General features: G+C 38.2%; 1 protein-coding gene across 4 annotated transcripts in view; it reads right to left on the bottom strand.

Annotated features, from left to right (window-relative positions):
* The window catches only part of CNTNAP2 (contactin associated protein 2), a 1,223,788-nt gene that overhangs the window by 168,957 nt on the left and 1,026,919 nt on the right, over nt 1–27,912 (bottom strand). For all 4 annotated transcript variants that reach the window (XM_049816392.1, XM_049816394.1, XM_049816395.1 and 1 more), the window contains exon 15: nt 24,564–24,691. In XM_049816392.1, coding sequence (XP_049672349.1) covers nt 24,564–24,691 — 128 coding nt within the window. The remainder of the gene's footprint in view (nt 1–24,563; nt 24,692–27,912) is intronic.

Below are 27,912 nucleotides of genomic sequence, written 5' to 3'. Positions count from 1 at the left end.
ATTACGCAAAGTAATTCCACAATACAAATAATTTCAAAAACATTTGTGATTCTGATGTCAGTATCCTCCTTCAGGGAGAAGGTGAGGGAGGAAAAGATTCCTTGAACAGAGCCACAAAGCATCCCAGATTAATGCAGAGCTGAATGGATAGAATTGTTCAGTTTCTAATCAGTTTTTTTTCCTTTCTTTCTTTCTTTCTTTCTTTCTTTCTTTCTTTCTTTCTTTCTTTCTTTTTTTTTTTTTTTTTTTTTTTTAAAAACTGTACCAGGGTCTGAACTCACTTTCTTGGATTTTTTTAGGGAATACCATTTCTTAATTTTGTTTGCAGTATTATGTAGAAGTGATGGACACATTCTTAGGCTATAGTGTCTCTTGGCAAGAGATGAAAGTTTTTATTTTGAACTCTCCACTTGACAGTCTTTAGATACTCTCCTCATATCTGACAAGCAGCAAGGTTTCCATGGATTTTTAGTTCTGTCTCTCAAAACCACAAGCAAGCTGTACTCTGGTGAAATGAGAAGTGAGCAGTGGGGATGCTCAAAGAAATTATAAGGCTTGCTTTCTCCAGGTGGCCCAAACAATGATCTATTTCTTCTCTGCATGCCTGAGCCTGCAATAAATATACTCCTTCCTATCTATGAAGTTATTTGCAATATATTAAATGGGTTCCAAATGATATTTGATATTCATAAACTCACATGAACATCTTACTGTAATTTCCCAAACTGTTTTTTCCCAGAAGCCTTTGATGAGGAAGGTGGTGGTATTTTCTTTCGTTATGGGGAATGATAAAATTTCACAAATTAGAATGAAAGTTATAGTTTGTGGTCATTCTTTGCAATGCATGCATTTAAATTAAGATGACAACAATATCAAATTGTTTACTGCTGAGGGTGGTAATTAAGCATATGCACAAACCCAAAAACATTTAAGCATGTTAACAGCTTTAATAACAGCAGCTTTACAACCTGTGTTTTGATCTAGTAAGATTAAAACTGTATTCCAAGTTCAAATTTTAAATTTCATTATCCGATTATGCCTAGTTTATTATTAACGTGAGCAAAACAAAGTGCAAATTGCCCAAAGCTCAGTATCTAGGAGGTTTTGGTTCAACCCACTCAAGTGCTAATGCAACTACTTAACCCAAAGGCTCTGGTGAGGAAGTGTGGGGGCAGCATGAAAAAGCACTAGAGTTGGATGCTGCAGACAGGAACCCCATGTCCTTTGCCAGGGCACATCCTTAAAACAGATCCTGGAAAACACTTCCTAAATCATTAGACATCAGTACTCACCCAAGAAAACACAAAATGGTACCTTGTACTTCTGTTCTTTGAAAAAGAGTATTCATTCATTCTCATCATTCTTACACTGCTCCCATTATCTACTCTCAATTTTTGTAACCAGGACATGTATTCTACCGTGCCAGTGGCCAGTCAGTTCTCCTCTATTGGACAGGCATGTCCTGGTTATTTCAGAAGTGAGCTCTTAAAGACAGAAAGAAAAGAGAAAAGAAACCTCCTCACCACTGTAGTACAAATGAAATGAATGCTTAAACTTAAATACGTATCACCAGAGAGATGTATAAAATTTACTGATTGACTGTGCAAGCAGGTAACACCCCATAGGTTATGATGACGGTGACTGAAATGCAAAGTACACCTGTATGATGGCACGAACAGTACACATCAGAGTTCTCCATTTGCAGTGGCTGTCCTGAACATACAAACTTTTCCTCTCTGAAACACCACAAGAGCCAAGGGAACAGACTCTCTTTAAATTGCAGACTCAGTCTATATGTGGGTTATATCATGATACTGTGTGCTGTCACACAAAGAATCAACATGACCCACTGAACATGGAAACCTACACTTATATGTATACATTATCTTCAGTGGAAAATAGATACCACATCTTAGATCTGGCTTTTGTTTCACACTACAGTTGCAGTGAGGAGGCAATAAGGAAGCTACATCCTACATTCAATCATAAGCTTTTGTGCAACATAGTCATAACTAAGGCCTCATAATTTGACTCTATTTGTTTTGCTTCGGATACAATGAACTGAGATAGCATTGCCACACTCTCCCAAGGGACGCTAATGTTCACAAAGTTTTCAAAAATTATTAGGAAACATTGGCAATTCACAAAGTTGAATTCCAATTATTGTTCTTAGCATTAGGGGAAAAAAAATAATATTCTGGGACCACAATGTTTCTGGTCATTGTCAGATTCAACCAACAGATTTCACTGGCCATTTAGTAATGACACTTGCCTCGCCCCTGGAAGAAGACAAAATCCTTGAACTCCCCAGTTATACAGTACAAATATCAGAGCAATCATTGTTGGCTGCGTACAAAGAAAGATTTCTCTTCAGTTATGCTAGCTCCTTACAGGTGAGTTAAACATAAGCAACGGGTGTTTTAAGTACATTGATTTCCTTGAATGTTATCCATTTCTACTTATTGAAAGTGAATAGTCATATGTTGTATGCATCATCAGATGACCTTTACACATATAGCATATTGCCTTATGGTGTTTAGAAACATAACACTTTTAAACTATATTAATGAAAAGTGTGTTTTTCCTTGTTTAGGAGTAATGCAGCTGTGTGCCACTGTGTCTGAACTGAAAAAGAAAAATAGCATTGTTATAGCAAGAACAGCAGAGAAAGGTAGCCTAGTGTTTAATTTGGATCAAATATTCACAGTGAGATTACTAATGAAATTGCTCATTTAAAGCTATTGCACTTTTTCTAATAGGTCACTAGAAACTGAAACTAAGAGACTGATTTGTTTTCTTTTTCCAAATTAAAGTAATAGTGAGCATCAAGAGCTAGGTCATGTCACAGAACAAATATGAACTGAATATATCATTTCCTTTGGAGCTAAATAAAAAGATACTCCTCCTTTGCAAAGATTCTACTTTTATATATATTAAGTATATCACTGAATGAGCCAAAGAAAAGTTATGGGCACACAGGACAAGGACTATATTTTTATTATCTACAGTACCGGTACTTTACTAAAAATAATTAGAATAATATTAATACTATCACTTCACTAAATCATGACATTCTATTTCAGATTATGGCATTTAAGCATTTTCTTAATGTTAAAAATGGCCATTAAATGCTCTACTGTACTGGTTCCAATATCATTACCTCCAAGGTTCTCAATCTGGGATGACCTCTCCTGTAAGAATTTAGATGTAAAAGTTAAAAAGATAAGAATAGCTGCATCACGTCACACTAAAGGTGCATCATGTCACACTAAAAGTCCATCCAGCTTTGCATCTTTCTTCTGCTCAGGATAATGGTGGATGTCTAGAGAAGAGTACAAGGCCAGGACAAGCAGATAGTAATACTCCCCGTGAATATTTTCTGAATGATGAGAGACCTGTACCTCAAACACTTTGTGATCTGGAAGTGTCAATATATTTGATAACCCTGGGTATGGTTTTCCTCCTTCAATTTGTCAATCCCTTTGTGAATCATGTAAAATCCTAGCATCTGTAGTGTCCTGTGGCAAGGAGTTAACACACCTACTTATTATTGTGTGAGGAAATATTTTTGCCATTACCTCTGCAAAGGGTGACTGAAAAGGAAAAGATGCTTTCAGAAAGAGTAGTGTTTATCTGTAGTAAAGTTGTAGTTTGGGCAATTACAACCTATATTGCTAAATTTCCCTAGTAACTTCATGATATTCAGCTGGCTTTAAGTTCTCCATATGCTGTTGACCTCTGTATCCTACAGCACTGTAAGTCAGCAGCAAGTAAACTTGTTTGTATTTTAAAAATAGCTTTAGAATACTTTGGGATCAAAAATACAGCTTAAAAATACAAAACTACAGCTATTACATTATTAACAGTCTAGAAATCTCACGGGCTGCAATATGGTGAATATACTTTACATTTCTATCTTATAATTCATACTGAACTTAAGAATCTGGTATGTTTCAGGGAGCTATTGTGTATGAAAAAGATAAAAATGCTTATTAATCTACACTTTACACAATGTATAATTAAGTTCATATACTACCCTGGAACCATTTTCACAGTAGAAACAGTATATTTGTAGCATTTAAATTTTTTCCACATTAAAATAAAACCTGACAATTTACATTCTTCTAAGCTGAAAGCATGCCAATGAAAATTTTGTCATGTATCCACCCATCCTAAATAAAAGTAAAAGAGCAGCATCACACTGAGTGATTTCCATTTCCACTCAAAATTTGAATTCCAACAAGTTTTAGTATAAATTTGTATTTAAAATATATTATTGAGGATCAGCAAGTGAAGAAAGGGATTTTGATTCCAAAATTTCTGTGCACAGCAGGGCTAATAGAGCCATCTCCAGACAGTTCGTCTCTGATGCCTGATGAACCAAAAGTCGATTTGATGAGGAAATGGTATGGCTAGACTTTGTCTCTCCTGCTGAAAACATGAGAGTCCTGAAGGTGAGTTCTCACCCTATGGGCAAGGCCGAGAATAGGACAAGCTCTGGCACAATGATATGAACTGTTCTTCTGAACGACATGAAGCTCTTTCTGCCCTCACTCTGCTTCCAGCTGTTTATTAGTACACTGCCCCTCCCCCCCCCCGTTAGAGTTAACAGCATCAGCATTCAAGAATTCTGCTCTAGCTATGTTTTTCTGCATAGATGTGTGGGTTATTTGTGTCTCTAAGGTGCCTTTTTTTGATGTGCATGTACACTTTGGGCAAAGGACATAAGAAAATTAACTCAGAATATAGGAAACAGAAAATTTAAAAAGGAAAAAAACACCAAACCACCAAAAAACAACTCCAAGACGCCAAAGGGCTAAAAAGAGTGAAAAAATAAAAATCAGTCAAGACAGAAATATTGTAAAATATGTATGTCAGATTTTAAATAAATGTATCCTTCCCGTAAGGCCTAGTATTCTTCTGTGTCATGCTTGTAAAGTGCGTTTCTTCCTGCCTTCTCTATTTCAAGGGTATGGAGATGTCAGTATTTTGGAAGATGAGTAATTTCACAGTGGTCCCTGAGAACAGGGTTGCAACTGAGCCTGAGATAAGTGTGTCAGTCCTGTAGTGTTGCAAATGCAAAAACTTGGCATAGTCAACTGTCAATAAATGTTGACCTTTTAATGACAGTTACATGTTTCCTAGATGTATAATATTTTAAGTACTTAAAAAATTGCAAAGCTGTACTCTGGGAATTACTAATTAATCAGATGTTAGAGCTGGCAGTAGTTCTTGTTGCTACTGTGTCCATTTGATTTGAATCAAATACGTTGTGGCAAAAGATTTCTTTAAATTGTTATTGGAATAGAAGAAGACAAAGTACTATAAATATGAGTAAGTCAAAATGTATTTAACTGATTTTAAAAAGAGGGAAAATGCTGCATGTGAATCCCAAGTAGTCCTTGCAAGAACTAGCTTTGCTGGAGCGCGTCTTTTCTATAAATTGTAGATGCAGCTGCAGGAAGCAGTATAACTACAAGGTTAAAACCACAAAAATACCTCAACCAATACATACCTAAAAATTATGTTATTGGAAAGCCAACAATATCAATTCTAGATTTACACCTGGTAAACCTAATCTGCCTAGGTGAGTCTGAAATCACTCCTATTTACTGCTATCCAGATCAGCTTGATGCTGAATACTGGGGCTATGTATGCCTGTCTTTCATAAATGTGGAGGTACAAGGAATAAAATAGTGCTTATTTGCAGGCAGCAGAGAAACAACAGGGCTTTGTTTCCATACGCTGTACAAAATTACTAAATGAAACAAAATAACCCAGAAAACACAAGCAAACAAAAGCACACACGCCCAAAAGTCAAGTTATTTATATTGCCCTTTCTGGCAATGTAATGGACTTCCTCCATTTTACAGAACCAAACAAAACCTAACACATCTCCCAAATGCTACTTCAGCTCAGTTTAACCTATGCCAAGTCAGGATCCTAGATGATCTGGAATAAATACCTTGGGCAAAAGAACTAAAATAGATCCAAGTATTGAAAAGCATAATAGAGTATCTCATAGCTTTATCTGGCTGCAGCCAAGGAAAAGTAGAAGTCTAAATACCTGGGAGTACTGAAATACAGACTCAGGTAGGCTAAACATTATAACGGACTCTCCTGCTCCCTGACTTCATCCATGAAAATCTAGAGTATGTAAACTGTATTTCCTATACAATCCACCCCCATGTTCTGATACATGGTTGGATGTAATAGAAATGTTTAGTAATCTGTACCACCAATGGCCAGGATGATAAGAATTATTATCACACTGAATAGCATCCTATGCCATTAATAAGTCCACTGAAGTAAATTATTTGTGAACTAAGGTACAACTTGCTGGATTTGATTATCAGAAGGATTTCTGTGGCACGCAGAGTGTGAGCAGGCATTAACCCCTCTGCTTCTTTGCATGGCTGTGGTCAGATTGAGAAGTGCTGGGATCAGTACAAGGGGGGAGTCAAATGGCTGCAGGCAGAGAGAGGGAAGCAGGCAGGGGTGCAGGATGCTCTGGTAAGGCTTACCATGAACATATACAGCAAAGTAAAATGTTTCTTGCAGATGGGTGGAGTGGCTTCTTTTACAAAGGAACCATGACTCTCTCTTATGTCTGGGCCTGCTACAGGGGCTGAGCAACAAATATGTCTAAGGATTCAGCACCAGTATGATCAGGAATATATTTTCACTGGGAAACCTTCATGGTCCATATTAGAGGCAGTATTATGACTGTGGGTGCAGGGAGGGCTAAAACTGATAACTCCTTTGTGAACTAAATCTTCTTAATCTTATTTTCAAACATTTTGGTTCTCTCTAAAGCATCCTCCTAAATTCCATCAGGCTCCTAGTGTCTGGGATTTTTAAAACTGTGAATTCAACTTTTAGTTTGGTGGTAAGTATTAGCAAATTTAACATGAGCTTAAGGTGTTTTTCACCTAGTAATGGCTATTTGAGTTCCCTTAGGAGCTCTTCTGTATCTGTGTTTTCAAAGTTCATACCTCTTTTGACTGCCTTCATGTCTTGAACAGTGTTTTCTCTGTTCATTTACAGACCACTGTGTGAAAAGCAGCCTCTGGAAATGGCTGGCGTGCAGCATATCGTAGTCTACAAATCTGATACAAAAAGATATCATTAAACCTTTTAAAAACTACAGGCAGCCCTGCTATTTGCATCTACTCCTTGCAGAAACAACCTGATGCTCTTCAAACTAAGTTAATGGTCCGCAGTGCTACCTGATGTTAATGGGCAGATATTTCCTATCACCTACTTGATTACCCTCACTGGGCACCAGTATGTGATATTAGGAGTATTACACAGGTGACTCTGCCCACAGAAGTATCAACTGGGAGGAGGCACAGAAGAGTGATGGGTAAGGGAAGGGGGTGCATAAAGAAAGTGTCACGCGAAGCCTCTCATTTGTAGGGACAAACAAGTCTATGCTCATGTCTCAGAAGGCTTTGGCCCCCTTACTGTGTGAGAGCTGCACGCAGCACAGATCCTTGGAGCGGCAGGGTACAGCCCAAAGGCTGGAGAGCTGCAGAAGGCACAATTGTAGGGGCTCCGCTTGCTGATCCCACTGCCTGCTGTCTCACCCCCAAGGACAGTCTGTGCCTGAAAGCTGCAGGAGAGCTCTTATTGTTCAATTTATTTCAGTATACGTGATAATTTAATTTCCCATCAAATGTAACAGGGAGTATGTGTATTTGTCCCAGCTATTTCTACCCACAATGTGTGCTCATTCATTACCCACTCAGCTATCTGTCTTTAATTAGTTCCTCAGCTGAGTACTCCAAGCTGTGCTGTGCACGTCTGGAATGTTTCTTGTTTTACTAATGAATTTAATTTCAGGAAGCTCCTTGATCATAGCTCAGTCACTATGAACTACTGACTCTTCATGTGTAAATAAAAGGGAAGAGATGTGGAGGGCCCCAGGCTTGCTTTCTGTGATAAGTGATGATGTTTACTTGCCTAAGTCTCTTCAAGAGAGTGAGTACAACTAGGAGACAGGGGACAAGGAACAAGGTGGAGAGATAAATCTACAGCATAAACCACCATTTCTCTAAAGATCTCAAGGGAAAGGTCTAGTCTAATCATTCTTCCTACTATGCATATTTAATACAGTCAGCAGACTTCAGAATCCCTGGAGCCCAGAAAAATAAATTTTGCAGGTGGACTCTAGAAACATCTGAATGTTATTTGTGAATAATTTTGCTTCTTACTTCCTGAGCTCACAGAAGAAAAAAAATTGTGTGGCAAGTCATGGAGTAATTTCCTAATTTTCATGCATGGTATTGCATAGAATAAGGCTGATATGAATTGAGGCTGATAGCTTTACATGTTATGTTTTCTTTCAACATCAAAAAGTATATGTTGGAGGCAGGACACCCTTTTGTTTTGTCCTGATAAATCTCTAAGCACATATGCAATTTCCTATTGGTTTTCGATCTTTCTGGGTTTGGGGTTTTGCTTATTTATTTTTGGATGTGAGTGGAGATTACTAGCCTGAGCCCTGGATCCCTAGCAGTAGCTCTGTTGCTAATTACAAAGGAATGGAAATGCTTGAGATGGCCTTTAGGTCAATTCTAACTTTGATCATGTAGAAGCACAATGATTATCTTTTAGCATCTGAGTAACCTGAATGGAATGAAGGACTGTGGTCAGATTTTATACAAGAATGGATCTGATACTTGGGAAAGTCTACCAGGATGATTAGTGAAAGGAACACATTTTACAAAAAATTAATTAGAAGAGTTTGGCTAGGTTAGTTTAGATAAAACATTGTGAGGAGACAAGATGACACTTCATGAATACATTTTGGAAGTACTGATGAGGAAGCAAGATGTATTTAAGCAAAAGATTAGTATAGGTACACGATCAAAAGGATAGAGATTGGACATGAATTCATGTTGATTGCAAATTAGAAGTTGTTTTCTATCTACCTGCGGAGTGACACACTGAAATACTTTTGCAGACAGAAGACTTACACAATGGGATTTTGATAAGTTTATGGAAGTGTTTCCAGGAGAATTGATGGAGATAGGCAACACAACTCCTGACACATGTGCTTAGGTCTCTGGTTTGTTAGGATGCCCACAAGAGGTCGAAAAGAGATTGGATTACTGTTTACAATATAGATTGTTTTGCTTCCACACTACTGAAGATCAGGAATTCATTTTTGTGTTGAAATTCCCTTCCTCTGGACACTATAGATTTGTGATTACTAGACAGACACAATCGAATCATGCTGAAGTCTCTCAGCTGCTTGGCTATGTGGTTGGCAGCAGTTAGAGAGAACTGCCATATGTGGAAAGACATCTTCTGTGTTGGTTGGGCTACAGCATAAGTAGTAGTTATCTGTTAGCAGGATGGTCCTGTACAACCCAGGAGAAGGAGAGGCCTGACTTCTAGATCTTGACTCATGAAAATGAATCAGCATGTGATCTCTGCCCTTTTCCTGATTCACAAGGTATATATTTAACAAACATTCAAGGACTGAAGCATGTGACATATGAGGAGCTGAGGGAATGGGGTTTGCTTGTCTTGAGAAAGGCTCAGAGGGGAGCTAATTGCTGCCTTCACTGCCTGATGGGTAGTTCTAGAGAAGAAAAATCCAGGCTCTTCTCAGAGGTGCAAAGCAAAAGATCAGGAGACAACAGTCACAAGTTGCAGCACAGAAAATTCCCACTGGAAAATATTTTCACAATTAGAGTGGTTAAGCCCTGGAACAGGTTGCCCAAAGAGATGGCAGAAACTACATCCTCAGAAATTTTCATAAAATAAATGAATAGAAAAGGCTCTAAGCAACTTGGTTTGGGTTTGAAGTTAGTCCTGCTTTGAGCAGAAGATTGGACTGCATGACCTCCGTAGGTCCATCCAACCTAAATTAACTTATGATGTTAAGCCTTATTCTTCCAGCTGGGCTTAAAAGCACTTGCAAAATATCTTAGATTTTATGATGTTTAAGAATTTAATGTCTTGCTCTGGATGGTAAGAAAGATATAAACCAATTTGCAACACCAGAATAAAATATTGCTTTTTTTCTGTGTCATCATCTGTATTGGGTTTGCACGGCAAGGTTTTGGTAGCGGGGGTGGTTACAGGGGCAGCTTCTGTGAGAAGATGCTAGAGGCTTCCCCCATGTCCTACAGAGCCAATGCCAGCCAGCTCTAAGACCCATCTAGGCATTGTGGCAGGACATTGCTGCCCGGGTAGAACACATGGCTCTAAAGGTATGTCATGTAGATGTTCAAAAGCCGTGCCACTGAAGACCATAGAAATAATGAACAGGTAGACAAGGCTGCCAAAATTGAACTAGCTCAGGTGGACCTGGACTGGGAGCATAAGGGTGAGCTATCTGTACCTTGATGGGCCCACGAAACATCGGGACGTCTAGGGAGAGATGCAACATATAGATGGGCTTGTGATTGAGGGGTGGACCTGACCACGGAGGCCATCACACAGGTCACTCATGAATGTGAAACATGTGCTGCAATCAAACGAGCCACCAGAGTAAAGTCTCCCTGGAACAGAGGGTGGTGGCTGGGTTTTTGATATGGCGAGGCCTGGCAAATTGACTACCTTGGACCACTGCCATGAACACATCAAGCAAGCGCTACATACTCATGCTGGAAGCAACTACTGGTTGGCTAGAAACATATCCTGTAAACCATGCCACTGCCTGAAACACCACCTCAGGCCTTGAAAGGCAAATTTTATGGCGACATGGTACCACAGAAAGAATTGAATCAGACAATGGGACTCATTTCTGAAATAACCTTATAAGCTTCTGGGCAAAGAAACATGGCATAGAGTGGGTGTACCACATGCCCTATCACCCACAAGCATCTGGAAAAATTGAGAGATATAATGGACTGTTAAAGACTATGTTGAAAGTGCTGGGCAATGGGGCATGGAAGCACTGGGATACAAATTTAGCAGAAGCCACTTGGCTAGTTAACACCAGAGGATCTGCTAACCATCCTGGTCCTGCCCAAACAAAACCCCTACATACTGTGGGAGGAGATAAGGTCCCCGTGGTGCACATGGGGAAGTGGCTGGGGAAGGCAGTGTGGATTGCACCTCCCATGGGAAAAGGCAAGCCCACTCATGGGATTGTCTTTGCTCAAGGACCTGGGTGTACTTGGTGGGTAATGTGGAAGGATGGGGAGACCCAGTGTGTGCCTCAAGGACATTTAACTTTGGGGAAAAAATAATCTGTGACGTGAGTTGTATGTTGCAGGAAGTAATGTAGCAGGAATGACCTGAACTGCAGAGCAGTGAACTTCGCAAGGAACCAGACAAGTGCATTGGTGACCCAAACCAAGCCTGTGTTGGTGCCCAACAATCAAACATACTGTTTCTCCTGTCCTGAAGCCCCCTGATAGGGCCCAAGTCATAGCCTGTGTGTGAACATCTGGAGGAGTGGAAGAAGCCCATGGAATATCTATCTGCTAATGGACAGGAGATAGTAGTTAATAAGAACATATAAATCTGTATGTTGGGTATAAAAGTGGTTGAAATATGTAGTTTCAATTGCAAGTGTTGGTAAGACGGATTTCAGTAAAGAGAATTAAATACAATGGCGTGGTTAGAAAATATATGTGTATTAAATTATGTGGGACCTGAGCATGATGCAAATGGTATGGAATAAGGGGTAGAGATTGTATTGGGTCTGGCTGAGATGGAGTTAATACTCCCCATAGCAGCCCTCATAGCACTGTGCTCTGCATCAGTAGCTAGAAAGGTGTTGATAGCACACCAGTGTTTTGGCTACTGCTGAGCAGTGCTCCCACAGCATCAAGGCTGTCTCTCCAACATTTTTGCCCTCCCCTCAATGGCAGGCTGGGGCTGGGCAAGATCTTGTCAGGGGACATAGCCAGGACAGCTGACCTAAACTAATCAAACAGATATTCCATACCGTATGACATCAGCTCAGCTATAAAAGCCAAGTAAAGGGAGATGGAAGGGGGGGCATTTTCATCTTCCAGAGCAACCACTAGGCGTACTGAAGCCCTGCTTCCCAGGCAGTGGCTAGACATCGCCTGCTGATGGGAAGTAGATAATAACATCATTTGTTTTCCTTTGGTTTCACGCATGCAACCTTTGCTTTCACTTTATTAAACTCTCCTTATATTGAGCCATGAGCCTTTTATTACATTTTCTCTCCCCTTTCCAGCTGAGGAGGGGGAGTGATAGAGCAGCTTTGGTGGACACCTGGTGCCCAGCCAGGGTCAACCTACCACATCTTCAACAGATTTTCTGACCGGAAGGTGGCATATTCTCTGCTTTTGAAATATTGCTGTCCTGGTTTTAGCTGGGATAGAGTTAATTGTCTTAGTAGCTGGTATAGTGCTATGTTTTTGAGTTTGGTATGAGAAGAATGCTGATAACACTGATGTTTTCAGTTGTTGCTAAGTAATGTTTAGTCTAAAGTCAAGGTTTTTTCAGCTTCTCATGCCCAGCCAGTAAGAAGAGTGGAGGGCACAAGAAGTTGTGAGGGGACACAGCCAGGACAGCTGACCCAAACTGGCCAACGGGGTATTCCATACCATGGGACGTCATGTCCAGTATATAAACTGGGGGGAGTGGGGGTGGGGGGATCGCCACCCAGGGACTAACTGGGTGTCAGCTGGCAAGCGGTGAGCAATTGCATTATGCATCACTTGCATATTCCAATCCTTTTATTATTACTGTTGTCATTTTATTAGTGTTACCATTATTATTATTAGTTTCTTCTTTTCTGTTCTATTAAACTGTTCTTATCTCAACCCATGAGATTTACTTTTTTTTCCCAATTTTCTCCCCCATCCCACTGGGTGAGGAGGGAGTGAGTGAGCAGCTGCATGGTGCTTAGTTGCTGGCTGGGGTTAAACCATGACAATTGCTTTATTGTTGTGATTGATATTGTTGGCTTCTATATGTTCTCTTCAAACAACTGGTAGTTTCCCACCCCCACCACCCTTTGGAAAATATTTTCAGTACAATGCAAAACAATTTTATCAACTGAGGGCTAAAAAGAGAAAGAACTACAACAATGAAACTCTACACATTTTTATTATTTAAAGGTTCAAACAGTTCATGGATTAAAGCAAAACCTCAACAAAACACCGTTTCTTTCTTGTTGCCATGGGAAGTTGTTAATAAGTTGCCAACAATGACACACCCATCTCTTGAATTTACAGCTTCAGATGCTGGTTTCCATTTTTCTCAAATCTTGCTTATTGCTTTAAGCATCTTAATTTTATTTGGTTGTATCTTGGACTACTACAGATTTTCTGAGACTGGGATAGCTGCAATGCACTGTATGATAATAATATTTTTATTTAATAACTGACTGTTCTTATGGGATCCTACAGTTACCTTATGATATTATGGAGAACAATCAGATTAGCCACCTGAAATATAGTGTGTGTACAGAGAACAGGAGAGAGCTCTCTCTATGTGGTGATATACAAAGATAAACTTCAGCATATGGATGGGTAGAATATCAGTTAATCATCTTATAAATTAAGCAGGATTGAAGCTACTGCAAGAATGTTTATTTTTAGTTTACAAAAGCAAAAGCACACATCTCTATCTCAGCATAGGGAATTACTTTGCATATAAAGAAAGGAAAGAAGGAGTGTCCCTCCCGTGAAGCAACTATTTAATTTAGCTACGTATTTTCTAACAAAACCTTGTCATTGTTACAAAACATTGAAGCTTTTGAAAGTTTTGAAAGAAACTGAAAGTTCATTGAAACCGTTCATGAAATGCACTACACTGAGCTGACTGTTTTGAAAATTTTACTCTTATTTGAACATCTAAAAAAGTCTTTTAGTTCAAAACCTATTTATTTACAAAATATAATTAAACAGTGATGAAAAGGCTCTTTTCTAAAATGTTCAAAGTCAAAATCACAATGATGTCCTTCCATCAATGGGAATTGAGCTTGATAACCAACATGTTCCATTTCAAATGACTTCTTATGTTTTTCAGCATTGGAATGGCAAGTGTTTTTGAGAGTTTTCTCTCCTTTTGGGATGGTGTTGTGTTTAACCCCAGCTGGCAACTAAGCACCTTGCTCACTTCCCCCCCTGCCCACAGAGGGATGGGGGAGAAAATTGAAAAAAAAGTAAAACTGATGGTTTAAGATAAACACAGTTTAATAGGACAGACAAGAAATGGAAGATAATAACAATAACAGAATATACAAAACAAGTGATGCACAATACAATTGCTCACCACCTGCTGACTGGTGTCCAGCCAATCCCCGAGCCGTGGTGTCTTCCAGCCAACTCCCCCCAGTTTATATAGTGGACATGACATAATATGGTGTGGAATACCCCTTTGGCTCATTTGGGTCAGCTGTCCTTGCTGTGTCCACTCCGAACTTCTTGTGCACTCCCAGTCTCCACTGGCAGGTCAGTATAAGCTGAAAAATCCTTTACTTAGTATAAACACTGCTTAGAAACAACTGAAACATCAGTGTTTTATCAACATTCTTCTCATCCTAAATCCAAAACACAGCACTATAGCAGCTACTAGGAAGAAAATTAACTTTATTCCAGTTGAAAGCAGAACAGATTGGAAATTGAAGTATTTTTTTGGAAAATCACTTCTCTACTATGTTTTTGGAAGTATCCTTCTTTTCCTGGAAGGTATCCTGCCAGCTATGGATCAACTTTACTTCTGCCTGCATCTGAAATACGAAGATACAATAACAGTTCATAACAATAAATTGTTTTAAATTTAACCTCATCATAGCAAATCTAAAATAAATGCAGTGAGAAGGCAAAAGTTTTGCATCCACACGACTTCATGAAACCAAGGGTAAATAATAAAATACAGATACAGTGTGCATGCTGGAAATCAATTAGTAAAAGAAAAAGGCTGAAAAGGAGATTTTGAAACCTTAAGTCACTATTGCCTCTTCTTCCATAACTGCTTCCTTGAAAGCTGTTCTCATGAAAAATATTGCTCTTCTGAATTAGACCAAATCAGAGGTGCAGATGATTCTTTGCAAATGAGAGTTGAAATACAGGTATATAAAAATGTTAGAATTTGCTGCTTAATATTGTAAATCTGAAAGCTTCATGATTCTGCAAGCTTAGCTAAGACTTTCGAAGTACAGAGTACTGTAAGCTCCTAACAGTAAATGGATAGAACTGCCTTGAATTGGTTTAATACACACGCCCCCCCCCAATTTTGTAAAGGATTTTCCTCTCATCTCCTTTTAATTCTATCTGAGCTGATTTAAAGTTAAAGCTTTGACTAAAATTATCAGCATTTTCAAATTTCTTATTCTTTTGCCTTAAAGAACCAAGTAGGTACCTTACAAAAGATAAGTTTTTAGCAAAGAAAAGAGTAACAACAAAGGAGAATTGCAACCTTTCCTCTGCAACCTGCTCTCTAAATATTGAATTTATGGCACTTCACAGGTTGCAACTTTAATTTGGAACCCAGCATATTCAAGCCCAGAAATTTAATAGCGGAAGTTCTCCATGGCATCATCAATGGAAAAGGGAGTATGGAGGCATTTCTTCATATTTCTCTTACAGTTTTCAGCCCTTTCCCCCCACATTTGCAAGTTTTCCCAAAGAGGACAAAGGTCAGAAAAAAATGTTAAAAAATAGATCAGAGAAAAGAAATAGGAGGTTAATTCTTACATTGTATCTATTCTAGTTCTCTCAAGCTATAGTTATATTCCCTTTTCCCAGTTCAGACTTCTAATCACTTGCCCAAAATGCACAACTTTGCAAGCCTGTGTTAACAGGTACTAAAGCTGTTCCTTTGGGACCCACGTCATAGATCTGCATAAAAATCTAGAAGGACCTGCTGCTTCTTTGAGAGAAGGATCAGGATACATTTCTTAGAAAATCCTGCTAAGCAGTGAGTGGGACATGATATAGACACCAAATACTGTGTATATATACATGTAATAGGACTCGATGACAGGAGTGTTTTGAACAGAATCTATCAGAATTCAGCCCTACAATTAAAGGACGGGGAGAGGAGCCTGCAGGATGAGAAATCATTATGAAGTGCAGCTGTGATTGTGGAATACATACCTGACCTTCCTTTTTTATTCAATCATTGGATAAAAAAGTTCAGGTATTTTAAAATCTTGTACTAAGACACAGTTAGAGTTAACTTGGTTTCCTAGTACAGAGATAAATGGTGCAAGTTTAACGAGCATCAGGGGTCCCCAACTTCTTCTTCTTTATTAGTTTCTCCATCTTGGAAGTTGGGCATTTCTTAGTTTTACTGAGTTACTTTGTGTTGTGTGCCACATGTTGGGTGCTGTGAGGTTAGACGAGCTCCTTTGTAACTGGATATCCTCCATCCTGCTGCCACTCACTTACCTATGTCTAAATGAGACTCAATTTGCATAACTTACACATAGCGATGAACAAGACTGACCTCACTCTACCTCACCTTCAACCATTTTTTGCCTTTTTCTGTTCTTCCTGCTCTTTAAATGTCAGTCAGTGCTGCAGGAATATGCAGGCCAAAAGTATTAAAGTGAGAAAGAGTTCCACCTAAAAAATGAAAATAGATAATTTCCTCCATTTTATACCTCATTTTCAGATTATTCAGGCTTATGGGGTGAAATTTAAATGTGACTGTATATTTGTGCATGCAATTGACAGATTCCAGCAGCTTCTTATTCCCCAGTTTAGTCTTGGGTTCTCCTAGGTCCTTATTGCTTTACTGACATCTCCTTCTCATCACTTCTCTATAAACCAGTGGAATTGTTTCACCTTTTCATTCTTAGATTTTGTACCCTACACAATTGCTTTTCTTACTTTGCTATAGGTGAGTGGTAAGATACTAATATGCATTACAATCACATAGATGGTAAAATGTTTGAAATTATAATTAAAGCACAACTTTAACAGGATTTGAGCTGAATATGAACAGCTACTGTATGTCATCTATCAGACTAACGACTCTTTGCTTAAATTCCCTAGGAATTTAGAGACAATACTTTACATGAAATGCTTCAGATACTTGTTTTTTTGCATTAAAGAAGATAAAAATAACCTGTAATATAATCATAATGATTAGGGGAATTTGAATAAAATTAGCTCTAAATTGCATTTGAATTCTGTATCTCTGAAACATAAAGCTCATAACTCCCCTATGGAGTTTCACCATTTTTTTCTTTTACAATCAGTTGGAGAATTGATCATGGGCAATGATTGCCATATGTTTTCATTACTTCAACAAATACATAAAGAGAGTAAAATTTATTAGTGCTTTGAAATTCAAATGAGCTGCCTTCTGTAGTTTATACCAACATAAACATTAAGGTAGAATTGAATGCATGTGAGAATTAATTAGTAGGAGGCAGGTCCGTTCCTCTCTTAAACCAGGTAAAATGTCTCTGCCACCATGTGGTTTACATTTCATGATGAATCTGGGAAGTTTGGAGATGTAAATTGTGGAACTGTGTTATTCCTCATACCTAAATTCAATATATGTGTAAAACAGATGTGACTTTCATTTTAAAAGCTAGTAAAGAGTGCACAGAAAAAGTAACTGGCAGGAAGGTATACAATAAAGATGACAAGCATTAAATATATTTCCCCTCAAAAGAGATACTCAGCATATTGCTTTCTTGTCCTTAAGGAAAAGTCTCCAGCAATATAAATTGTATTCATAATGAAAATACACACTAAATGACAGTCTAATCTATAATACTTTCATAAGCCACCAGGTACAGGCAAAAGTGTCATAAATCTCACTGTTCTGAACCAAACACTCAGACTCTGCCAGATCTTGGCAAAGCTTGAAAAGGTTTAAAAAGAAGGGGTCAAACTACATCAAGAGTCAATGCTTGATGTTAAAAGGATCTCTCTTCTGTATTTTCTAACAAGATCAGTCCCATACAAAGGTTTTGGTGTTTGGTTTTTTTTTCGTTGTTGGGTTTTTCTTTGTTTTGGTTTTTTTTTTTTTAATTTTTTTTTTATTTTTTTTTTATTTTTTTTATTTTTGTTTTTTTTTAACCTTGGATTACTGACTTGCATATGGCACAATCTCTATGGGGCACTGATCTTCCCAAGATGCCAAAATTATAATTTTAACTCTACTTGTCCTTTATTCTCTTGCACTATTTGCGCAGGCATCCTGCTGCTTCAGTCAGACATAAAAAGACATATCTTTCTAGGACAATGGTTAAATTTTATGTGATCTGTACTTCTTCCTGCTCTGTGAGGTGAATAGCGCTCATGGGAAGGGTTTACCTTCAGAAAGCAAACAGAACAAAACCTGACAGTGAGTGGGATACATTAGAGAAAATTCATATATGACCTATGACTCAATATGATTTATGTTAAAACTGGGTCACTTTATAAGTGTTTATTCCATGAATACACTTGTATGCAAAGTTTGAACTGAAAGAGAATTTTATGGCCATGTTATAAACCTTAGAAAAAAGTGTTTTACCATATAAATGTTGACAGTTTATAATGACTGCATGAACACAGAAATCATTAATCTTACCAACTCCTTGTTGGGTTTTTGAGATTATATAAAAGGAATCTTACATTCAGTGTGGTATGTAGAAAGAGCTTTCAATGAACCTTGCAGTGCTCTAGAGACTATTTCCTCCCAGTTTTCTAGGCCAAAATGTCTCCTGCTGTACAAACGCAAAGGAGTAGGAGAAAAACATCTAGAATGATTAGCTCAGATTAAGTATTATCAAGAAGAAAGAAAATATTTTTTTGAACTTAAATAATTTCAGCCATACATGTTCAAATGCTGTTCATGCCGCCTACCACACCCCATCCCCCAAACCTCAAGACAATTCCAAGCTGATTTGCAATTCCAGAAACTTTAAGTCTTCTCATTTTGGTACTGTCCACCATGGATCATTTAAGGTAGAGCTTATTTTGTTGAAAACTTACATAACAGTAAGTTATAAATTAAAGTCAAAGGTTTTTGATTTACAACATCAGAGAATAACTTTTAAGTGTGATTATAGTGCTTCGGAGAATTGGTTGCAAACAAAAAAGGATGACAGAACTACCAGCCAAAAAGCCAGCACTTGGAGCACTTTGCTGCTTAGGAAGGATATGAGAAGATGTGTAAGAGAAGCCATGAGAGGACATACTCTATCCTATGTCCACATGGTTTTTTTTGGGGGGGTATCATTGGTGTTAATTTTAATTTGATACAGTGTTTTCACTTCCAGTAACCTCTAAGACAAGTCACTGTATTACTGGAATGTTGTCTATGATGCTGTAGGAGTAAATCACTTCTACAGAAATTCCAGTTGGATCTTTTACCAATTCAAATTGTTTTTTTGCTGGGATACTCTCCAGCTTAGCTTACCTATGTATGTAACAGTAAACATCACTGCTGGTCTGACTCAGTCAACACATTGCATATCCTACTGGAGAATTGACCTTGTTCATAGGTTTAATGTGTAACTGAAAACTGCACTGTAAGGCAGTGCTATTTTTTTTTGAAACCCAGGTGGTACCATCAAAAAACGAGTTCAAGATGTTGAAAGTGTCCTCAATTTGGAATGTAATGAAAATGGACTAAGCATGCATATGAAAGAGTAAATTTATTTTTCATGACAAGTAAAAGTTCTGAGTAACCAACCTGAACATGTGACGCATAAGTACTCAAGGAATACAAAACCACACCTTACCAAGAATAGCAGCCTGTAAGCACTGACCCTGACAGTGGCTGTCTTAGATACCTATAGAGTGGTTTTAACACAAACCCAGAGTCACAAAAAATAAATGCCCACATCCACACTACTGTCTGATTAAATAAGCCAACTCGATGGGAAAATTCTAAAATGAAGTACAAGAGAAAAGCCAGAAGCGAAATTTAGAAGTGAAAGAAACAAAGCATCAAGTCATGAAAAGAGTAATGATGAGCCATGGTCAAAATCACTGAATAAAAGAACTCAAGGTATATTTCCCCTGAGAACAAACATGTGCAGTCACACGCACACACGCACAGACAGAATCAATGCACTGATGTTAAGAACCGAGTTTTGATTTGTTCCTGAATTTCTGTCATCTATCAAGGAGACTTTTTTGTCTGTCACTGCAGATCCTACATGAACAGTGCTGATACTGGTCTTCATGAAAACTTAGCTTAGAGAGAACCAGAGTCAATGCAGCTGCTTCCTCCTCCACATTTTGAAGATTAAAGATAATAGAAGTAAAACACAAAAAATGATTCATGGCTCAGAAATTGAAGTCTTACTGGGAGGGTAAAAACTGTACACTAGAGGAGATGGAAAAAACCATAAATCTGAGCTGTGTAAAAAACATCTCCCCCTTAAATTCTGTCTTTGCTGTAGCTGAAATGGGACAAAAGGAAAATAGGCTCAAGGAGAAAGGCAAATCTAGAGCAGAATAGTCAGTCTGTTCCCCTCTGGGCTTATAAAGAGCAGACTGAAATCAAAATCCTTGGAAGTCCTTGTGAAAAGGATACTCTTAGCAGGTTACAAATATAGGAGCTTTGAGAACATCAGTATTTTCCTAAGGGGAATGAAAAGAAAGTGTTGAAAAGGTGCCAAAAGTCACAAAAGTAATTTTGATTCAATATGATTATTGATGAAATCTCTGTAGCAATAAATAGCCCCAACATAGTAAGCTAAGCTCTTCAGTTTGGTTTCAGAAGAAACTACCAGATCCATTTTTGCAGCCTTCATCTACCACCTCAGGCTTAGCTTAGACAGAAGCACCACCCCCCCAACATACTTGTGTCCTTCTTTAAAGGGAGACAGCTCAAGGTGCCCCTTTGCATTACAGTGGAATAACATAGAGAGATGGACAAGGTCTTTCTATTACTAGTTGGACAAGGCCAAATGCGGTGGCGCTGAGGAGTCCAGGTGCTATTGCATTAGTATTAGTACAACTGTTTTCCCTGTTTCCATTTTTAATTCCAGTTTAGCTTAGAGGATCTGGAGAATCTGCTGATAAACTGGCGTTGCCATTCTGTAAGTACAACGCTCATATAGCAGTGGCCAGGAAGGACAGCTTTGCTTTAAGTCTGGGTAGGCTTGACATTTGTTCAAAATCCTTGCTTGATCTTTGGATGCAATACAGTGCCAAAACCCCGTGCTGAATCCATATCCTTGTTATGCACCTGTTCTCCGTAAAATTGGATAAATCTGCTCTCCTGGTAGGTCACTACTTAGAAAAATCATGAAATATTTAGAAAGCATTCCTCAACAGTAAAATAGCAAATGGAAAAGAGACATCCTGGATATTTTATCCAAGGTACAAGACAGGCCCCAGGCAAGATTTATGGGATTTTTGCCACAATGACCAGATGAGTCTTCATCATTCTGGTAGAACATGGCAGCTTAAGCAGATCTTTAGAGGGGTAATTCAGGTCCTTTTTGCTGACTACTTTTCAGGATGCAAATAGTGTTTTTTGAGGTGCAGTTAAATATGAAAAATACTTCTGGAACACAAAGATGGATAATCATGCATGACCAAGTTTTCTGATTTTATTTCAAACAATAGCTACCATCCAAGCTTGCTCAGAGCAGCCTTAATCAGTTCATAAATCAGGGGAATAGAAAAATGAAATTGTAATTTGTGGGACCAAAATAAAATCTATATTTCTGAGAGAAGAATCTAGTGATTTTTGCAATAGGAGAAGAATGACAATTCTGCAATAAGTGTACTACATTCCTAATGTTCCTTGGTTTGTGTCAAACAAATGGCACCGAGATGAATGATTTTCAGATTTACTTTGGTGAGTCAATAGTGTAGGAATGGTTAATTGTTGTGGCCCCAATTGATTAATTGATTCTTCAAGAACTTGATTGGGATGGGAGGAAGGGAGCTGCATGAAACAACACATATCTTTGTTTTCTTTAATCCTCCTTGCCCTCAAATAGCCAGCTTTCAGCTGTCTGTTCTTATGGACTGCAAAGGCCAGCAGTTGTGCTGTACTTTTACAGTTCTCAGGTACAGCTGTGACTGAGTCTAGGTGACATGTCAGTGTCTCTAGATGTTACACAGAAGTAGCTAGGAAATGCGTGGCAAATTATACTGTAATTCTGATGTGAGAATATGGCCCTTCATGTGCTGCAAAATATCACTGAACTATGGGTTGATACATCACATGCCATGGACAACGCTGAGGGCAATATGAGATAAGTTGTCACAGTACTGGCACGCTTTACAACCACAATGAGAAATCTTTTAAATAGATAAATTTTTATTTGATTGGTTAGGCATTCTTACCTTTTCCATCTTCCTTCCAGCCAGATCAAAAATCTGTATTTCTTTGCCAGCCTTCACACTTCTAACTGAATTTCGTTTCCCACCTTCAAAACTTATACAATGATAACTACACACAAAACACATGCAACTGAGCTTCTTGTGCTGTGATGAGAGTCAACATCTTTAGTATTAATAATGTTGGTTTTGATGCGTGTAATGCACCAAATATGGATTAATTGTTTTTTTAACTCCCTTTCCACAAATTCAGCACTTTGGATCTTTCTTCCCTTTGGAACAGAAGCATATTTTGAAATTTTGGCATTTTCCCCAGGACAGAAACCTTGTTTTCCACAAGCTCTAATCCATGGTGAGACAGTACTGGTCTGGGGTACAGCAGCTGTTGTATACGGTCAAGAAAGAATATGAAGGAGAATGCTTAGTAAATGCATTGGGAATACAAAATGGGAGCTTTTACTAACTGCAAAGGGCTGGGGTGTATATTATTTCCTGTGAAAAAACTTATACCAGCTTTTTGATAATAATATACGGTCATGGAAGTAAACTCAAATTTATTCATAGGCAAAGATTTTTAAAACTACAAATCACATCTGTAAAGTTCAAACAGAAAATTCAATTAATCAGGATGTTAGGAATACACCCATTCAGATTTCCCAATGACTATGTCACTCAGTCACACTCTAATAAAGGCTACTGGGTGCTCAAATGAGGTTTCATTTATACTAATATTTAGAAATGGCTCATACTTTAGACACTGATGTTTCTAGCAGCATTCGGATTCAGGATATGAGGAATACAGGTGCAAGAAAGATGCTATTCGTTATTTCTTAGTCATCAGTTGTAAAAGCCTATTAGGAAAATGTTTGTCAAACGTAGCTGAGAAACAAACACAAACTGACCTGTGATTACTCAAACACCATAAATAACAAGCACCAAATAGGTGATGTGAAAGTTTGCAAACATCCCATGATATTTATTTCTGTTTGTTAGGCATCAGATACATTAACAAAAGCTGGAGGGATCATTTGCACAACCCAAGAAGACCACAAACAGAAAAAGAGGTTAAGTACATTCAGTTGTATGACTGAGCAACGGCCTAGGGTTCTGAGGCGCCGGACTGGGACCCAGAAAACTCTCCTTTGTACTTGTCCTGCTGGATGTCTCCAAGCATGCAATTTCCTCTCAGTTGGGATTAATTACTTTGGCTTAAGGCAGGGATAATGATTCTGACCTCCTTTGTATAGGACTTTTAGAAACATGCAGATAGAAAGCATGTAGCTGTAAAGGGGCAGAGGAGGAAGGAGAAACCATACTCATTCCTGTTGTGCTGTGTCAGATGCTGGTTAGAACCAGGTTGTTCAACCTGCATGTACTATGCCCACCCATTCAATATTTCTACATCACTGCAATCTCATAGGCTGACTTATAGCACTCTTTAACAGCATCTGAGGATGGATTTTGTATTCCTTATAGAGCACACAAATATTAGTTATTGTAAATTAAATCAGGCAACCTCTCCTTATTGCACCTCTTGTAACAGAAGGGCCTTCAAATACAGAGAACAAGTATAACGTGTGTGCCAACTGCATAGATTTTAAGTTTCTGAAGTGTGATTTAAAAGGACCTTAAGCAGTTGCTCTGCCTTTGGTGGTGAATTTCACCTTCTGAACTATAAAATAGATTGAAGGGAGAATACAATTCTCCGCTCTGCATCCTAACTTTCTTGTGTGCGTGAAGTGGAAATTTATCCATTATACTGACTTACTCTACCACTTGCTGATCAAACTGCAGGATGTATACCTCCTATCAGCACTCAGCCTGGAAATCAGAGACTACTACAAAAAACTCCCAATGTTTTACGTGGAAATGTCTACCCCTGATACGGTTAACACTTGATAACAATCTTGTCAAACTTTATACACCCGTAAACAGAGTTTACAGTGATAAGTTTTGCCATCATGCTGCTATTTATATCCCATAAACATAGTTTACAGTGATATGCATAGCAATGATAATGACACTGACAAGAGCACTCAACAGAAGCACAGATGTTGAAAGATGTTCTTATGCAATCTGTATTACTTCTTGTATCTACACACACTTAGTTGAATAATCAAAGTTGCCACATTTACGATAAAATAAAGAAAAATATCAATATTTTAACTGCAAAGATGAGCCATTATACGTGCAGTTTAATAGACAAAATTTCTCACATCACATCATGGTTTCATAGAAAAAAGTCTCTGAGTAGACAGCCATTTCTCTAAATTTGCATGGGGTGTCTACAAAGTTACCAATTTCCAATTTAGTTTGCTTTACTCTACCCAGGAGAAAGTGGAAGAAAACCAGCCAACTTACGATCTCCTTGACAACGCACAGGACCCACAGATATCTTGGCTTCAGACCCAGGCCGGTCAATGTCTCCAACCACTACCTGACTCACTGGTAGGTGCTCTTTGTATGACAACATCCCAGTGTCTTTTCTCCTGAATTACAGAGAGAGAGAAAAAAAACAATTGTGAAATATATTAAAATAGTTTCTTTGATCATTATCATTGTTCAATGAACTAAGCACCAAAAGCATAAGTATGCAAGAATGTTACCAGTACAGTGTTACCATCTAAAAACCTGTGTCAAACAACATCAGTTTGAGCAATAACACTGCCTGTTTACTGGAAAACAGCTGGATAGCAGCTACTGTCACCCAGGAACACAGTCAGAGTAGCACCTTGCTTTGTGGCCAGTCCTGGACTCAGCTGGGCTTCTGTGGGTCTACCTGCTTCCCAGACTGAGCAGCTCCGTACTAGTGGGTAACACTTTGGTGTTGATCTTCTTGCTGATGTCTTCTGAGAGGGGAAAAAATCCTAATCCTTCCTAGAAGTGTATCTTTTTTGCTCTATTTGCTGCCAGTTATTATCCTAAGATTACAACCTCTGCCTACCAAGGAAACGGTGATTCTTTTATATTTGACATTTTTAGTATTACATTAAAAGAGAGAAATTAAAGACTAAGTATCTGAAAAAGCTTGTCATCTTCGTTCTGTCATTTCTAAGTGCCTAAGTCCAAAAAATCTAAACTTGTCAGTCTAACCATGAGTATGCAACTCAAACCCCATTTTAGTTAGCAAGATCACAAAAATTCAATTTATAGTCATGTCTAAAAGCTCCTCATTTCAACTGCAGTGAGTAACCTGGTGCCTTTCTCATGCCTAGACCAAATCACTATGCACAGTTACAACATTGGTCTTTTATCATTTCAGGAGCTGAATCCAGCTGGCATGTTGAGTGCTGTTTCTTCCAAATAGAAAATAAAACAAACCAAATTTAACTAGGTGCCTTATCTCTCAGGTGCTTCTTCCTCTCCCCCCCCCCCCCCCCCCCATGAACACATGAAGGCCAAAAATATCCATACAGGAAAAAATGCACTATACATAGTGTTAGGACTATACTTTTTGACACAAAAGAAAGTAAGAGGAAGCAAAATAAATCCATCTGTTTCTCTCTCTTTTTTTTTCACTCTTTCTTTTAAGCTGTACCCTGCCATGTAATTGAGTACCTAAAGCAAGCAACTTTTTGATCTAAAAATAAAAAAGTTAATTAATTAATTAATTAATCACTTAATCAATTTGTTCAAAAATACCATAGGATGAAGGGTGAATTCAGGATCTGGAAAAGTTACTGAAGTGCACAGCGTGACTGTAACTGGGAGCTTGTAAGGATTTCAGGAAACTGAAAGTCTTTTTCATCTCTAACTTGGATGACTCCATGACCTGACTCATTAGATTGCTAACAACTGGGAAGCACAGCAGGGATCTGCATGATCTGTGGTAATGCTCGGAGTTTTACAGTAGCACAGTGGTATTTTCCAGTAGCATCTCCAGTCATCATCCTCACCGCGTCCTTCTGATGAGATGGAATGCAAAACATTCTCTTTAAAAGAAGCACAACTAAAGTAATTAAGAAAATAACCATCACATTTTCGAACAATAGTTCATTGGAACTTGTGTCTGTTCTCTGTGATGAAGAGAGTAATTAAGAGATTTAATTACTAGAGTTTGTCAAGTAGTAGATGACTCTTTTCCTTAATCTGAATGTTCTTCCCCTTCAGAGCACCATTAACCCTCTCTGGCTGGACACAGCTACACCAGGTGCTATATTGGTGAGGCTGCTACGGGTGACTGCGAGAAAGGAAGGAAAATGGAGAGGAATAACCCTTGCAGGCTGCTTCTGCAGCCTGTGCTAGGTTGTAGCATACTGCTTTTCATCCACAGATGGCAACACCCTTTACAAAGGTATCGTATTCATCAATTTGGAGACAAGTGATATAAGAAAAGGGAGATCAAAGGACTTTCCCTTTAAGAAAGAAAAGAGTGAATAACAATAGCCAGGTATGTAGACCTAATCTTCCATCTCTGCTAAAGACCTGTATCCATGGGACCCACTCCCTTCTAATAGAGGATAAATGTAGGTCATCACTTTACTCTTTCTGAGATTTTCCTCTGAGACTGTCTTTCTCTGCTGATTGTTACTCTTTCAAAGAATGCTTTAAAGATGGATGTGCCTATTTAAAATAAAGAATTCAAAGAGCAGCAAGAAAAACCTATTGGCATTTCTCTTCTTCCCTTCCCCTCTCACACAAAGGGCTAATATTTCAGCTCCAAATAAGGATGTCAAAGGGCAGGCCTTTTCCTGTCACCAATACCTTTCACCTCCTTTGAAGGAAATAAAAAGGAGCAGTGAAAATTTCTCCCTTTTCACTGATCATGTTTCTACTAATTTTAATATTTTATTTATGCATTTACTGATGTGGTCACTTTAAAGCTGTTGCTATGACAATAAAACTAAATTTTAAGAGTTCTTTTTAGAAATAGCCGTATTTTCTGATAATTGCTTAGTTGTCTCATCATTGTAGGAAATGCATTCTGCCCTGCACAGAAGCTATTGAGGGCTGGGAGTACTGGACCAAGAGCTGAAAGAATTGTGTTGTCTTTTCTCTAGCACAGCCTGCAAAGTTCATTTGCTCTTAACAAAAAAAAGGGATGATAGCTTTTGGCCCACGCATGCACCAAAAAGACAAATACACTCAAGAGACTGAGTTGCTCTGTTATGCTTTTCTAAGGTACTTGTAGTTCCTCTGGACATATTAATCAGTGCTGACAAAGTCAAAAAAGTTATAAACCAAAGACTGATTATAATGCTTGACTTTGTACTACACACTTAGAAATAATCACAGCTGGAACACTCAATTCCTGCAAGTGATAATGCTTTTGCTGGTATTTAAAGACTTTGCACATTAAGAGGGTGGAGAAAGTCTCTGAAGTTTTTCCTCACCAAATAAAATCCCCTTAAGAGAACAAAGATTGAATTCAGAGTGTGTCATATTCCTATTAATAGCCAAATGGGAGATGAATGAATCTGATCAAATCCTGTAATTATTACCAGGAGATATTGATGAAATCTCAGTGTAATTTTCTATTTCTAATTTCGTTTCCTATATATAAAAGTCTGCAAAGTGCTTCAGGGTGCCTTTGAATGAAAGCAGCAGATATTAGTGTAAGATTTATCATTGTTTTGATTATGATCATCTACTTACTCTTTATAAGCATTCTGTGGTATGTAAAAAAGAAATGCATTATGCACATATCAGCAAATGACATATTCAAAGTAATGATAAGATTCTGTATCACTATTAATTTGTTTATATAAGG

This window comes from Accipiter gentilis, chromosome 14, assembly GCF_929443795.1.
Source record: "Accipiter gentilis chromosome 14, bAccGen1.1, whole genome shotgun sequence".
In the NCBI taxonomy this organism is placed as follows: Eukaryota; Metazoa; Chordata; class Aves; order Accipitriformes; family Accipitridae; genus Astur; species Astur gentilis.
Note: the sequence above shows the minus strand (reverse complement) of the source record. Positions and strands in the feature narration are given on the sequence as shown.